Source organism: Lissotriton helveticus, chromosome 4_1, assembly GCF_964261635.1.
Source record: "Lissotriton helveticus chromosome 4_1, aLisHel1.1, whole genome shotgun sequence".
Classification (NCBI taxonomy): Eukaryota; Metazoa; Chordata; class Amphibia; order Caudata; family Salamandridae; genus Lissotriton; species Lissotriton helveticus.
Genome location: NC_136063.1, coordinates 831,436,002 through 831,451,558, shown reverse-complemented (window position 1 = coordinate 831,451,558; position 15,557 = coordinate 831,436,002). Strand labels below are relative to the sequence as shown.

General features: G+C 45.1%; 1 protein-coding gene across 4 annotated transcripts in view; it reads left to right on the top strand.

Annotated features, from left to right (window-relative positions):
* Nucleotides 1-15,557, top strand: part of SPIRE1 (spire type actin nucleation factor 1) — a 579,327-nt gene that overhangs the window by 533,968 nt on the left and 29,802 nt on the right. For 2 of the 4 annotated variants that reach the window (XM_078687481.1, XM_078687479.1), the window contains 3 exons: nucleotides 4,476-4,508; nucleotides 5,926-6,063; nucleotides 9,611-9,681. In XM_078687481.1, the coding sequence (XP_078543607.1) occupies nucleotides 4,476-4,508; nucleotides 5,926-6,063; nucleotides 9,611-9,681 (242 nt within the window). The remainder of the gene's footprint in view (nucleotides 1-4,475; nucleotides 4,509-5,925; nucleotides 6,064-9,610; nucleotides 9,682-15,557) is intronic. The other 2 variants (XM_078687482.1, XM_078687480.1) reach the window with 1 other exon arrangement.

Genomic DNA, 15,557 nt, shown 5'->3' with positions numbered 1-15,557 from the left:
CTGCAGGTGGAACAGATTTGTGGCATGGTGCACAGCAAAGGCTGTGGATCCCCTCAATGCTCCTCTTTCTGAGGTCCTTCTCTTCCTTCTTTCTCTTGCCCAGCAGGGCTCTGCTCTGGGCACTATCAAGGGCTACCTTTCTGTCCTTTCAGCCTTTCTCAGGCTGCCTGATCAACCTTCTTTGTTCAAGTCCCCTATTGTCAGTAGATTTCTTAAAGGCATCACACACACGTTTCCTCCTGTTCCGTTTGTGATGCCTCAGTGGGACTTGAACCTGGTTCTTACATTTCTGATGTGCGCTCCCTTTGAGCCACTTCATAACTGTCCTCTCCGCCTTCTTACCTTGAAGACTGCTTTCCTGGTTGCCATCACCTCTGTCAGGAGAGTGAGTGAGCTCCAGGCCATTTCTTGTACTCCACCTTTCCTTTCTGTCCATCCGGACAAAGTGGTGCTGCGTACCAAACCTTCTTTCCTGCCCAAGGTTGTCACGGCCTTCCACATCGGGCAGTCTATCACCTTGCCAACCTTCTTCCCGTCACCGCATCCCTCTAAAGAGGAAGAGCGGCTCCACCGTCTGGACCCAAAACGTGCGCTCTCATTCTACTTGGATCGCACACGCCAGTTCCGGGTGGATGACCAACTCTTTGTTGGTTACGTGGGCGCGAAGAAGAGGAAAGCGGTGCACAAGAGGACCATCTCCCGGTGGATCATCCTGTGTATCCAGGCATGCTTCTCCTTGGCTAGAAAGGAGCCTCCTGTTGGATTGCGGGCTCATTCTACCCGAGTCACGGCGACTACCACTGCCCTGGGCAGGGGAGTGCCCTTACAAGACCTCTGTCAGGCAGCTACGTGGGCATCGCTGCACACGTTTGCTAGACACTACTGCCTGGACAGCCAAGTCCGGAGGGATGGCTTCTTTGGCCGTTCCGTCCTCCAGGACTTTCTGGTGTGATTATTGGTTCGCAGACCCACCACCGGGGTTGGTATTGCTGGGGTATGTATTCTAAGGTAAGGAATCTAATACTAACGTGTCTCTTTCAGATGCACAAGTTACTACTTGTGTAACGATATATCTGTAAGAGACATTAGTTAGTATTAGATTCCTTACCGACCCACCCATCCTCCCCGTTCTGCGAACCAATATCTAGGGTTAGGGTTGCCCCCTTTCAGGGCCCTAGTTTCAGTGGCACCAGTGTTGGTTTTTAACATGGCTCTGCGTTTCTGGCGCGGAAAAGCTGTGTCTAAGAACTGACGTCAGCACGCGGAGGCGGCGTCTAAGTACTCCGACAACATCATCACGGCGCCCACGACGCCGACGACGGACGCGGAGCCGCAGACGACGCCTACCGACGCGCAAGGGTACTGCTACGCAAAAATTTCCGGATCCAGTCTGAAGCCTGGGGATATTCTAAGGTAAGGAATCTAATACTAACTAATGTCTCTTACAGATATATCGTTACACAAGTAGTAACTTGTGCTTTTTCCTCTGACCGCTTCATACACATCCTGATGAGTTAAGTCTTTTTTCCTCTGACGGCTTGTTTCCTGTTACTCCTAAAAGCTAGTATTTATTTTTACCAGTAATATCATATTTTACATTAGGAAATATAGGCATAAGACCCATGTTAGACCATTTTGCAGGCTGGCACAGGAAATGTGCTTCTTGGGCACTGGATTATACAATGCGTTTACAATCAATATATTGTGGACACAACACACAGAATTAAAAGCAGACCAGGTGCTTACATCTGCCTCATAAAAGGGCTCATCTCAAAGATTGTGCAGAGCTGCTCTTCCTCTGCTATGGCCTGCTGTCAATGGCGCTCCATGTCATGGAGGAGAGCAAGAAATGTTACAGGGCTGGACCATCCTGGGAGACACCTTGTTCCTGGACTGGTTGGAATGTTTTTTCAAGCCTCTCCCCTGGTCCATCTGCTTTTAGAGCATCTCCTCGAAGCCCAGCACACCTTTCCATGCTCTCTTTCGGAGCAAGTATTTAGCTTTTTAACACCTGTACCAATGGAGCAGGCCCATCACTTTTGAACTTCATCGATGACCGTATCGACTTCCTACCGCTGGACATAACCTCTGGTTACCTTGGCCTTTCAAATCACAATGCAGCTGGTACCCAGGAAACAATCTCTTAGAAGCAAGCATAACATCAGATGGCAGCGCAGTGCTCTCCAGATGTAAACAGATTTGACCCATCCCTTACTACCTAGACATTGCATTTCCATCACTGACACAGGTGGCTTGTTCTAGCATACAGGTTTTGACCATGTGCACACACTGACATTTTTTTAAAGTTTAGTTTCTTTACTAAATGTTTTAATATTGCATTTTATACTGTGGAAAATACATCTGTATGATCAGGGGCTTAAGCCTCTCACAGATCAACCAACCACAACACAAGATAACAGTGAAAGCCCCACTAAAGGGGAACAGGGTGGGGAGGGGTCTGTTCCGAATAACTGGTATATAGCACAATCGTACCCAGATCTCACTTGATAACCGTCAGGAGAAGAAGCCCTGGTATGTATTCAGCATTAGGGCTTTAGAGAGAATGGAACAGCTTAGGTCTGGGTTGCAGAGATGAAGTCATTGGCCCTGACGTGGATATTGATTATCAGCAGGAGTGTTTGAAAAGCGAGATTGTTCAGTCCCTACTAGGTGGAAGAAGGGGGCAGGCTGTTGGACATTCTCGTACCTTGGTCCTGGTGGCTTCTGGAGACGTTTCCTTACAATCAGTCCATATGTAGCATCAGAATATTACTAACTCCCTGTGTAGCATTAAAGGATCCACTATCTGTGTTTTTCAGACTCAGGACCTGTGGACATCAGCTAGGTGTCAGCTGTACGCTAGTTGTCTCGGCTTGTATGTAGGGCGCCAGCTGTGGATCATATAGTCCATCCAGTCTACACAGCAGCTGATGGAGGTGTATGGGATGTGTTGGACGCATCCTCAGTTCTAAGGAAAGGGCAATAGTTCTGGTCAAACACATGAGATTGTTAATTTATCTTATAAATCACCTGCTCCCAAGACGCATATCACGATAGTTCTACTAACCATTCAGCTTCACCTGGGCTTAAGTGTTGTCTCCAGTGACGGAGGATACAGAGCTTGGCGGTGACAAACGAGCTTTCCCTCCATCGCCATCTTTAATGTGGTAGTTCTGGCAGGTAGGACTTATCAAGTAATAGTCCTAAATGTGGCAAGTGTGATTCTGGAATATCACTGGTTGTTCTTATTGTGTTTCAGACATTAGTCTAGTAGCAATCTATGTCTGAAGATGTTTGTTCTTTCAGAATAAAATTGTGAAAACCTATTTTGTTGGGGTCCTTCACATACATGCCCCCAGTTCGGAGATCATCATTCAAATGGTGATTTAAATCTTCCATTACCCCTGAAGCTTACAAGCCCTTGAATCAATGACACCCCTTAATGCCATACCCATGGCCAGACACCCAGAAAACAGTTATTTTATTTTGTTTGCTGATTTGTCTGCCCACTGATTCAGAGTTGAAATCATAGTCTGTTAAAGATCCCTATACAGTTTAACAACACTGGGCGGCTCTTAAAATTATCCATAAATGTCTTCCAAAGATTCTCATATCTTTCCATAAAGCATGAAGTCATTCTTCCACTATTCTTTGCTAAACTTTTAACAGGCAAGCAGAATCCTTAACAAATTTATCAATCCAGGTGGTCATAAGCTTTATCTGGAGATTACCATACCCAATTTCTTCCTTTAGACACACAGTCCGTTATGGTGTTTCTAACCCCATGAAGGCGCTCCAAGGCATTTTTAATCTAAGTTCACAGTATTCTGAAATACTTTCGTGCATTGGTTCTAAAACCAATTTTAATCTGAACATCCGGAGAAACCTTTTTTGCTGCGACGTTTGCCATCCTGTCTTTTTGTGATGCATTGGAATCTGTCTGTGTGTTTAAGAAAGTGGGCATTGGGGATACCGTAGAATGACTCCGTGGTTGCTGTAGCAACATTTGTACTCCTCGTCCATCTGCCCCCTTCCTTCAGGTGAACCATCTGGTTCCCCCAGCCTCAAGTTTTCTAAGTTGAACAGCCTGGGCAGGTGAAGAGAAAATGTACTGACGAAGGCGTGTTGAATATACATAGGTGGTCTCCCAGAAGGACACAGGTTCCAAGTGTTAATGTAAGGAAGGGGCTAATTAACCAGGAGTACTGACGTTGGTTCAGAGGGTATCTTGTACTATTTTATGTAATACTTTTTTTATTTTATAAGGTGTCCATCACCACTTGTTAGGGAATCCTGATTTTACGTAAAAGGTGTAGAATGAGATGAATTGGGTATCCCAATTAAGATGCAGTTCAGATGTTTTGTAGGCAGGAGTCATTTGAAGACGCTCTTACCCTATTTAATTGTGTAGAGTAACTTTGAAGTAGTAACATGTTCACCATTTTCCAACCAATCTCAACTTGCTCCCTTGCTAGGAAACTCTCCAGGACAAGGAAGTACCCACAGGGGTATGTTTTGTCCAACATTTAAAGCAGTAGACTTCTTTGATGGGTACTTTAACAGGGTACAGCTTCTGTGTGCTGAGTCTCCAGCGAGGTGAGGGACGTGGTCTTTTGTTGTGTGGAGGTTCTGGAATGCTAATGTTTGACACTTGTGCACCTCTTCTTTGCACTCTGTTTCCTTCACACTGGAAGGCCAAACAAACCCTTCTACCAGTCTCTAGCTGACTGGCTGTGATTGCTCACCTCCTGCGTGTGTGATTCAACCACCAAGTACTTGCGCTGTCGCAGTGTGATGACAGCCAGTGGTCGACAAGAGTTTTAATGCAAAGTGATACTGCTGCTTTACATGGTAGATTTGGGCCGCATTGCCCATTACTATATACTAGAAATAGAAGAAATACTTCTTGTACGTAGATGGAACTATTTGCAAAAGGGGGGGCAGGTGTACAGTCTTGAAAATAAGTGCTGTTAAATACCAAAGCATACTACAAGTGTTAACGTCGACCACTTGCTGATGCAAGCAGTAATTCTGTAGTTTCATCAGCGTTGTTTCTGAGGCTGGTACAAGCGCACAGTACATCCAACGCAGAAGGTGCAATGCATATCTCAGTTTTGTAATTTGGTCAAACACATCAAATCTGGCCTGTTGGATTACAGGGAGGAAAATATTTTTTTATACTGTGGTACCGAAGTATGTTCTCTATAAAATCCTGTGGGGGCCACCACCTTTGAAAAAGACTCTAGTTGCAGGAGCTCGTTAAATTCAAAATAATTGCAAATGGGCCCCTCCAAGTCGCTTGAACGTTTATAGACACCGTACCTGTAGCACAGAACACTGGCCGGGCAATTCTTTGGAAGTTTCAGGTATTTAAACTGTCTGCCACAGTGGCGAAATAGTTAGACAGAACAAATGCTTTTATTCCAGCATTTTAATCCCAACGGTACCTCTGTATAAAAATTACTTTTGGAGTGTGTGTACTAACCAGCTTCTATGGCTTCTCTGGGCACAACAAACCAGCTGGGCCATCACCTCAAGGGAATCTGCCCCTTTGTGAAGCAGTAAACAGGAGCCACATGTCAGAGCCCTGCAGCATTCCAACTATAACACCCATTTGGCATAGAGAAATATAAACAAAACTCTCCTGCCAATGCTTGTTGAATTCCTTTCTCCTCGTAATTTTAAGGAAGGGATTGTTGCCACAGGTCTCGGAGCTGCAGGGTGGCGTTTGCAGAACTGGCACAAAAGGTGTGTGATCATATGTTGTTCCAGAAGCCTCGTATATCAGACCAGGCTGTTTTTGTTGTGCCTTTGAACCCTGCCCCCCTGTCCTGCCTTACTAACCGAAGTGTCTGGTGTTTGAAGGGTGGTGGTGTGAGATGGGACAGGGGCTTGCCGTACTAATGTGCAGTCGCTAAATTTCAGGAGGAGTTCTGCTACCCGGTGGAGTGCCTGGGCTTGACGGTGGAGGAAGTCATGCACATCCGTCAGGTGCTGGTGAAGGCTGAGCTCGAGAAGTTCCAGCAGTACAAAGATGTCTACAATGCAATGAAGAAAGGAAAGGCAAGTATGAAGTAGTCTCAAGAAGATCACAGTGAGGCCCGACGTTTCCACTTTATTTTTCTCGCCCTCTCATCCATCTTTATCTTCTAAGAGTATTCCCTTCTTGTATCTTATTCCCATCCCCACTCCCATGATTGCATTGTACTTCAGTAATTGATTATTATTCCTGGGTAGAAGCAGAGGCTGTTAAGGCTAGCAGCAGTTCTCCATTGCGAGATCCATTTTGCTAGCCAAACTCCATAAACTTTGGCCATATCTCAGAGCTAGGCCATAGCAGACAGCACCCTGCTTCCTTCTACCAGCACCCGAGTCACATACAGACACACAAGTGAGGGCACAGACCTTTTATTCGACTTACTTGGGTATGCAACGAAATAGATACAGTTTGGTCATTAAAGGAGCAATATCTCAAAAGTTCATTATTCTGTTTTATGTAACATTCCATATATCACTGTTTCATCCTCACACTTCCTAATCCAAGTCTTTCCTTGGGGAGGTGAACCTCCGCAGAGCGAACTAAAACACTACACCATAGCTAGTGTCAGACCTCATTCTGGGGGAATGCACAGGGACAGGGAGTGGCTACACGGGCACAGTCATGGTGGTTAGACCATATGTCACGGATGTCCTAGGGCCCATCCTGCTTTGGCCAAGTATAATCTTTTCTGCACTTGACTTTCACGGTAGCGAGGACGAGCAGTCCCAGGGAGATAGGGTGGGGGTGCATGAGCTCGGAACTCAACAATCAACCAACAGAAGAAGAAAAAGTACTTTTTAATCACACACAAGTCATAAATACTGAACAATTCGATTCAGTATACTTTGCAGTGATCCAAGTTACAATTCTCCCTTGTGGTGCCTCACCCGCTGATTTCCCTTAGGCTAATTCAACCAAAGCGACCCTTTGGTAGCTGGTCACCCCTGGGAGTTAGGGCAGAAGCATAAATGCAGTGCAGCCCTAATTACTCCACAAGTCAAATGCACACTCTGTTTATGTTTTTTAAGGTTGTTACCCCAGGTGGTGCAGTGGGTAATACATTAGTCTCTCATGCTCTTCCAGAGGTGGAAGCCCAAGGCTAGCAAAGACAGTCTTAGGGGCTGTCACCGAGGCCATGTGCATGCTGTGTATCCGTACATGTGGTCGCATGGCTCATTTAAGAGGTGTCTTCCACAAGGAACCCCTTTTCCGATTCCGTCAGGCTGCACTGCCACATTGAATTGAATCAAATGAATCAATGTTTTATCTGCTTGTCTCTTGCTTATTCGTCATTATTTAAACCGTTTTAATCATTTTCCTCTTGTTTTGTAGTCAATTCATTTTACTCAATTTTTAGGTAGACGAAAATGTTTCACAAAAGCTCAGGAGTCCAAATTAGGTTCCACATCCCATGATATTCATTAAAACAGCCCAATGCATTTCGGAAAGTAAATTTCCTTCTTCAGGGGCATCTACAAATACAAGAACGAATTTCAGCTGACGTGTTCAACTATGTTAAGCGCTTCATCACATTTAAAAACAAAAATCATCAGTTTTACAACCAAAACCAGAATCACGAACCATTTAAACAATAATTTAACCCATGTTCAGAAACATTCTCTCCTTGGTTTCATCATTAATATTCAGCACTTTGTATCCCAGTAATTCTACCCCCAATGTGTGCTACACATCACTGCACTCTTTATCCCTGACTTGTACTAATTTGCGCTAAACATGACTGGTGGGTCCCCATATTATTTAAAATCAAACGTTCCTTCGTTCCTTCACAGTGTGTAAAAACGCTTCTGGTGCGAGTAAAATTTTCTCACTGCAAAAACCTTTTCTTGAAGTGGTTCCACCCGTATTCAACGTTGGAAGGTAATTCATTACATGTGTGTGCCTCCAAAGCTTATACATAAACATTAACAAAGGACTACGCAAATTCTACTTCATCAATCACTTGCATATAGTGACACTACAATTCCCAGAATACCATGAAAATACAGGAACAACAGTGGGAGAGTTATATGAAGATGGGCTTTTGATACAAACCCATGTATTGATAATTGTAATTACATTTATTTAGCACCTGCTACCCATGATGAGGCGTTGAAGCACTTTGTCAGCGAGTAGCTCACTACTCCTTAACCCAAAGAGGATTACTGGTGAAGTAGTATATGGAAATATGAAATTAGTTTGAGCGGTGAACTAGTATATGGAAATACGAAATTAGTTTGAGCGGTGAACTAGTATATGGAGATATGAAATTAGTGTGAGCGGTGGGCATGTGAGTTTGTTATTTGGATTAAACAAGGATAGTGGAGGGATAGAAGGGGGAATGGTTTGCATTTATACAGCGCTTGCTAACCCTGATGAGGTGTTGAAACGTTTTCAGCCGGTAGCATAAGTGAGAATGGGATAGCAGCGAGTCTGTTTTTAACTCGCATCAATATATGCAAATTGATGAAAGAAATAGGGTCCACAAATGGGGTGGAACCACCGACACATGGAATATTAAATAAGCCATTAACTGCAAGTCGCGTAATGCCCCTGATATCAAATGGAGAAATGGTGACATTAGCAAATCAAGGAAGCAAGGGATTATACATCGATAATAGAAATGGCCTCAGAGAAGAGGTGGTGGTACCAGCCTGGGACATACCAACAATAGAGTTTGAAAGCCAGATGAGAACAGAAGGAAATAGTAAATAGCTTAAAGATTGAGAAATCAATAGGAAAACAGGAGAGCATAGTCAATACAGATGAAAAGAGGGGCGATAGGTCTCTGAAAATCGATCTTGTTAGTAGACCAACCTAAAACAGAAAAAAGAAGAATACAACTCTCAAAATAAAGAACTTTGCTACTCTTACTCATGACCCTCTTAGATGGGGAAGAAATACCTAGCCCCCACCAACAAAATGTGATTGAGAGATGGCAATGCTGGAGAGAAGGAAAGAGTAGAGACTCCCACCCTGAAACAAACACGTGACAAAAGACTCAAAGTTTATAACTGTGTTCATGTTAGATTATTGGTTAAAATGCTCTGAGCCATAACGAATAGATCAAGGGCAAACATCTACATATATAGTAAATTGGAATGTGGAAAATAGAGTTGGTATACACTTGAAGACTGATTTAAATGCTCGACAACGGGGTTGAATCTTTCATATAAAATTAATGTAATTTATATATGGAAAAACGCAATAAAATCATTCAAAACCAAAAAAATAACAAAAGTGTGCATGAGGATAATCAGTGATTAAAAACTAGTTATAGCAGTAGCTTCCTTAAGGGCTCTCAACTTAGACATCAGGTAAAAATGATAGTGCAATTCAGGTAGGACAAATAGGCCACTTGCTGTGTGCCTTTTAGAAGCTGGAAACCAGACCTGGTCTTCGAGTGGCTTTCCTCACCCACCAAAGGGGTAGAAAACCAATTAATCCAAGTTCATGGGGAATGGTGGACTCATAGGTGGTTAAACAAGAATATCCGATATTTAAACTGCTCAACTACTACAGAACCAGCTATCCAACAGTGACGTAACTCTTTCTTCTGTTCTGTTCCCTCAGCTCTGCTTCTGTTGCCGGACCAAAAGGTTCAGTTTCTTCACTTGGTCTTACACCTGTCAGTTCTGTAAACGGTAAGTGGTTTTGCTTCGTCAGTCCACCTTATACTACTTGTTCTGTTTCTGTTTAGCAGTCTGACCACCTTAAAATGGTTGAAAACAATATTATTGAGATTATAGTATCACGATATGTTCTATTTGTTTTCATTTTGTAGACCTTGTAAAGGAATTTCAATGTTTGAGAATACGCTGAAGATTGTAATCACCTGGAGGCTCCTACCGTTGTATTTACGCTACTGCTCATATTAAAGATGAACTTTTCTGCCCGAAGCCTTGGGGGACTCGACAAACTTGTGCACCCATTCTGTGTGCTCTTTTAAGCACTTCTGTATTACCGAGGGCGTTGGTGACGTCTGCACTGCACCTTCTGTAATACCTGAAGTGCAGGTGCACGTTTCGTGCCCAGCTATTTCAAGGGAGTCATTCCCAGGGCTTTACTTGGGATGAAAAAACTGTGTGGCCTCTAAAGTGGCGTGACCAATGTAATTAACCCCTTCGCTGCGGGGGTTATTCCCCCGCAGCGCTGGGGGGGAGGGGGGCGCGCCCAGCGCCCGCACGCTCATGACGAGCTGAGCTCATCATGAGGCACGGCGCTCCTGTGCTCATGACGAGCTCAGCTCGTCACAGGTGCATTACCTGCCGTGGAATGCTCGCACAGCAGGGGAATTATCCCTGCATGCGAGCGTTCCACGGCTTATGACGAGCTGAGCTCGTCATGAGCACCGGAGCGCCGTGGCTCATGACGAGCTCAGCTCGTCATGAGCGTGGAAGAGGTTAAGGGCGTAGCTTACAACACACAAAATCTGGGCTTAGCAAGTGTGCCGCCCGACAGGTATTTTGCTGCTTCTGTCATTGCCTCCAGACATACAATACACATACAACAAGCCAAGACTATTGGCTTTGTCAATGGTTGTTAGTTGCTTTAGATAAATAAGCAACAACAGTGGCTTCATTGTATATAACATTTGTTAGAAATTGGGTTTCTGGTTGGCTGTGGTATGCACCTAAGCCAGGTAGAACCCACCACTCTAGACATAAGGAAGTTACACACTGAAGAAAACCCCTGCTCACTCCCTTGGTAGCTTGGCAGAGCAGTCAAGCATATTCCAGATGCAATGTGTAAAGCGTTGGCACAACACCCTCACACAACAGTGACACACTAGGCACACCACAAAAGAGGCTCCACTCAAGGTTATATAAAAAATATCCTTTGTATTATCCATGAAAACACACTAGATCACAATCACATATATTACTGTGCCACTAGGCACTTGTCATGACTCCACACGTGCTGATCTCCTCAACAAGCACAGCACAAAGGGAAGCGCCAACCACCGCTTCTCTGTAGGCTTACCAGTGCTAGGACTGGCAATTAGTCAAACCTAAACTCCACAGTTGCTGTCTGAAGAGAATTCACATCCCCTGTCTCTGTCATTCCAAAACCATACAGTCAATTAACATACCAGCAGAGGCACAGAGACACATAAGCACATAGAAATGGCCACTTCTAAAAGTGGCATATCTAAAAAAGTCATAACAAATCTGCTTTCACTAATAAGCTGGATTTATCACTACTATTCCAAACATACTATACATAGTCACACTACCCCTCTCATGTCATGAATTACCACTGAAGCACATATCAGGGAATCCCCAATGCATCCATATGCGAGGGCAGCCTCACAGCAGTGAGAAACTAAATAGGCTGTTTGTCACTACCTGGACGTTCCACACAGTTAAGGCACATGTTCTACCTTTTACCTACACTGCACCCTACCCATAGGACTAGCTAGGGCCTACTTGAGGGGTGACTTATATGTAGTAAAAGGGGAATTGTCAACATGGCAACCACTTTACATGCCACGTCACGGCAGCAGTAAACTGCGTGCACAAGCCCTGCAGTGGCAGAAGCCTGAGACAGGTTTGAAAGGCTACTTCGGTGGGTGGCGCAAGAAGCGCTGCAAGCCCACCAGTAGCATTTAATTTACAGGCCCTGGGTATATGGGATATCACTGTACAAGGGACTTACAAGTAAATTAAATATGCCAAACAGATGTAGACCAATCTTACCAAGTTTACAAGAGAGAGCACATGCACTTTAGCACTGATCAGCAATGATAAAGTGCCCAGAGTCATAAAACCACCAACACCAGCTCAGAAAAAATACAGAAGGTAGGGAAAAAGTTCTGGGGTGACCCTACAAAAAGGGACAAGTCCAACAACATTGCAAATGCTTCAGTGCTGACATGATGTGACTATGAAAGATCTGTAACGAGTTTCTTTAAAGTTACCTTAAATACAGTGAAGGGTGGCACTGTTGCAGAGTTGAGATGAATTTTTCACCCTGAGGATAAGGGCAAAAATGGAGATCCCAATAGGGATCCATCTCAGCACCCATTATTAGAACTGCCAGTGCTGAGCACCAACAGGACCAGGCCCACTTAAAGTCCTGGTCTTTCCTCGTTTACATGGGGATGTGGCCCCATGCGATTTAGGGTACACCTTTGCCCCTTAACTCACATAGTGTTGCTGATGCGGGCATAGGGTCATATGAAGTGGCCCACAGTCTGTGAACCCACCGAGGGGGACCCCTGGAAGCCCCTTTGGTAGAGGACATGAGATCTAGGGGAGGCCATGGGGCCCAGGGACTGCATAGGTCCCTCCTGCAGGTTGATGCAGGCACACCGAGAAAGCAGAGGTTGTTCCTTTAAAAATGCTAAAGTCCATGATAGATATAGTCCTTGCATTTCTTATTTCAATCTGCATTGAATACGTATTGCTTATACATGAGGTGATCTCCTTCCATTTAAACTGTACAGCTCACTTTTCTCTGTGATAATCTGCCAAAATCAAGATGCTTTACTTTCTTTAGAGCTTTTTTGAGAACTGCGATAACTGTTTAAATAGATGGATTCAGCACCTAAAGAGTCAAGTACCCCTCCTATTAATTAATTGCTATTTCAACCCAATTAAGTATCAATCCTCCCAGGCCATGGAATCACTTATTTCAATTTTGGAAGATCTTTTACTAAATTGGAAGGACCAAGACGTAATAATGGCGGGCGACTTCAATCACAGAGGCCTGGGTTTAATTCCGGAAGCTCCATCAAGCAAGAAGTCAGCCTTACTGACTGAATTTCTCGCAAACTTTAAGCTGCAATCCATCCATGGAATACAAAAAAAGACCCAACCTGAATGGACCACCATCCCGACTTTTAGAAATGTCTCTACTATAGACTACATCTTTATCAACGAAGGGCTTGCCCACAATCTTTGCAACTTCACAGTGGACGACAGAGAGGAAAGCAACCATAGGCCCCTCCGCGCCACATTCAATCTGGCGCGGGTACAAGCAGAATTACAAGTAGTTATTGGAACTACCACGGGGGAGGAACATCACAAAGTGCGTAAAAGAATAAAATGGTCAACCAATCTCTGTCATAGCCTGCTTGACTATGTAGCTAGAAGGGAGGAAGAACCTAACCCAGTTCAAACTAAGAACATCATTCACCTCTGGGAAACTCTGACCTCCGACTTATTGGAACGCCTGGGCAATAATCATCACTCAAGAAGTCGCCAATTCCACTCTGATCCTTGCCGTGCAACATCGTGGTGCCTGTCACAGTGTAAGCGTGCTCTAAATAAGGCAATCAGGGCACAAAAGAAAGGCACTCATTTGTCAGGGAGATACTCCATTGCTGCTCTGCGAACAGACTATAAATAGAAAGTCTGGGCCCACAAAAAACGGCAGACTGAACAGAATTGGTTGACCGTGTTCTCGTTAATTAAAGGAAATGACAATAGCAAGCTTTGGCGTTTCATTAACAGTCTGACCCCCAGAGGAGAGCAAAAGGAAAACAGTGTTGCAGGGAAAGCGTGGGAACAGTATGCCAAAGGGTTGTATACCTGCGAGTCAAATCAGGCCACTGCAGGAAGCCGTGCATGGTCCAAGGTGGCGGCGGAAATTATCGAACCCGAAAGAGCTACGTCAGAAGGCGTAAATTCGACCTGCACCAGATTGTTCACAGAAATGGAGGTACTAAAGTGCATCAAGGCCATTAGAACTGATGGCGCTCCAGGCCCAAATGGGATTCCGGCCCAGGTTCTGAAAACTGCCTCAGCCTTTTTTGCATCCAGACTCATCCCTTTATTTAACCATTCTTTTGCCACGGCAATGTTGCCATCCTCTTGGAAAGGTTCTATTCTATTCCCCATCCATAAAAAGGGGGACCACACGAACCCGGACAATTATAGGCTTATAGCTCTCCTCGACGTAGAAGCAAAGATATATGCCCGCCTTCTTCTCAGGGATCTGGAGGACTCGGTGGACAAGAATGGCATTCTTCCGCCCACACAGACTGGCTTTAGGGCTCATAGTTCCACTCTTGACAACATCTTAGCCCTTTCCTACCTTGCGAAGAAGGCCAATACGAGGAACAAACCGCCCCTGTTCTGCTGTTTCATAGACTACTCCACAGCCTTTGACCGAGTGAACAGGGGTCGGCTCTGGGCAAAACTTGACTCGTGGGGGCTACCACAGGCTCTGCTAAAAGCTATAAAAGCGCTCTATGAGGGCACCTGGGTTAAGGTGAAGCTAAGCCCCACAATAACAACTGCAAGAATTGAAACCAACTCGGGCCTCAAGCAGGGGTGCGTGTTGGCCCCCATGCTTTTCAACTTGTATACTGCGGACATGGGGACAGCTCTGAAAGATGCCAACTTAGCACCTCCAAAACTGGGGGGGCTCGTCTTGGGAACACTCCAGTATGCAGACGACACAGTGATCATGGACCACACTAGGGTGGGGCTCCAAAGAGCCTTAAGCAGTTTGGCATTATACAATAAGTCAAATTACTTAAGGATCAACGTGGGCAAGACCAAAATCGTCATTTTTGGCAAATACCCCCACAAAAAAGCAGCTTCATGGTCTCTGGGAGAGCACCGTATCGTCACTGCCCCATCCTACAACTATTTGGGCACCTGGGTATCTGAGAGTGCCTCTGCAGCCAAACATCTGAAGGAGCTGAAACCTAAAATTGACAAAACCATTCTGTCGCTAAGACGCTTATGCCACCGCTTGGACAGTCCCTCAGCAGAACCAATGTTGACAGTGCTCCGGGCAAAACTGATCCCTGCCATTGCATATGGGCACATAGCCTACCCTGGTGCATTTGACAAAATGGTCAACGCGGACCAGGCGAAAGCCTATAAGATGGTGCTACAGGCCCCTAGATACGCAAGGAACACTAGATTAAGGCTAGAAATAGGCCTTAAGCGACCTGAGCTGGTATTACTGGGAGACCTTTTAAAAACTCTACATTAGAGTATTGAAAGCACCAGAGCATTCGCTAAAGTACTCCCTAAAATCAATCTTTGATGAGGTGGGCTCCCCCTGGTACTCAAAGGTAGGACAAGCTATTGCAGCATTGAAAATCGAAAGAAGGAGTTTGCACCTGCACGAAATTCCTTTCTCAGCTTGGGCCCAAGCAGTCAAGCGACAAATCCGGATCATCTCCTTTGGTCTTGACCTAGCATCTCTTCGGCAAAATCCACTAACTCAGGCCCTGGACAAATCATATATTCCAGGTAAACCCCAACCTTACCTGCAAGATCCAGTATCCACCTACGCGAGAAAGAAAATTTTGTACTTTCGACTTTTGGCCCTCAGGATCATGGACTTCAACCCCAAATGGGCCCGTACGGATGGCACGTTGGCCTGCCGTCTATGCAATTACCGTAGAGAATCCTGGCTACACTTGCTGTGCTGCTGCACAAAGCTGGCCAATGACCGCCATCGCTTGCTGCTCCCGATTTTACGGAACACGGATTATAGAACTTGCAGAGAGGCTTCGCACTGGTGCCTCTCAGTCTCCACGACCTGTTTGATAGCC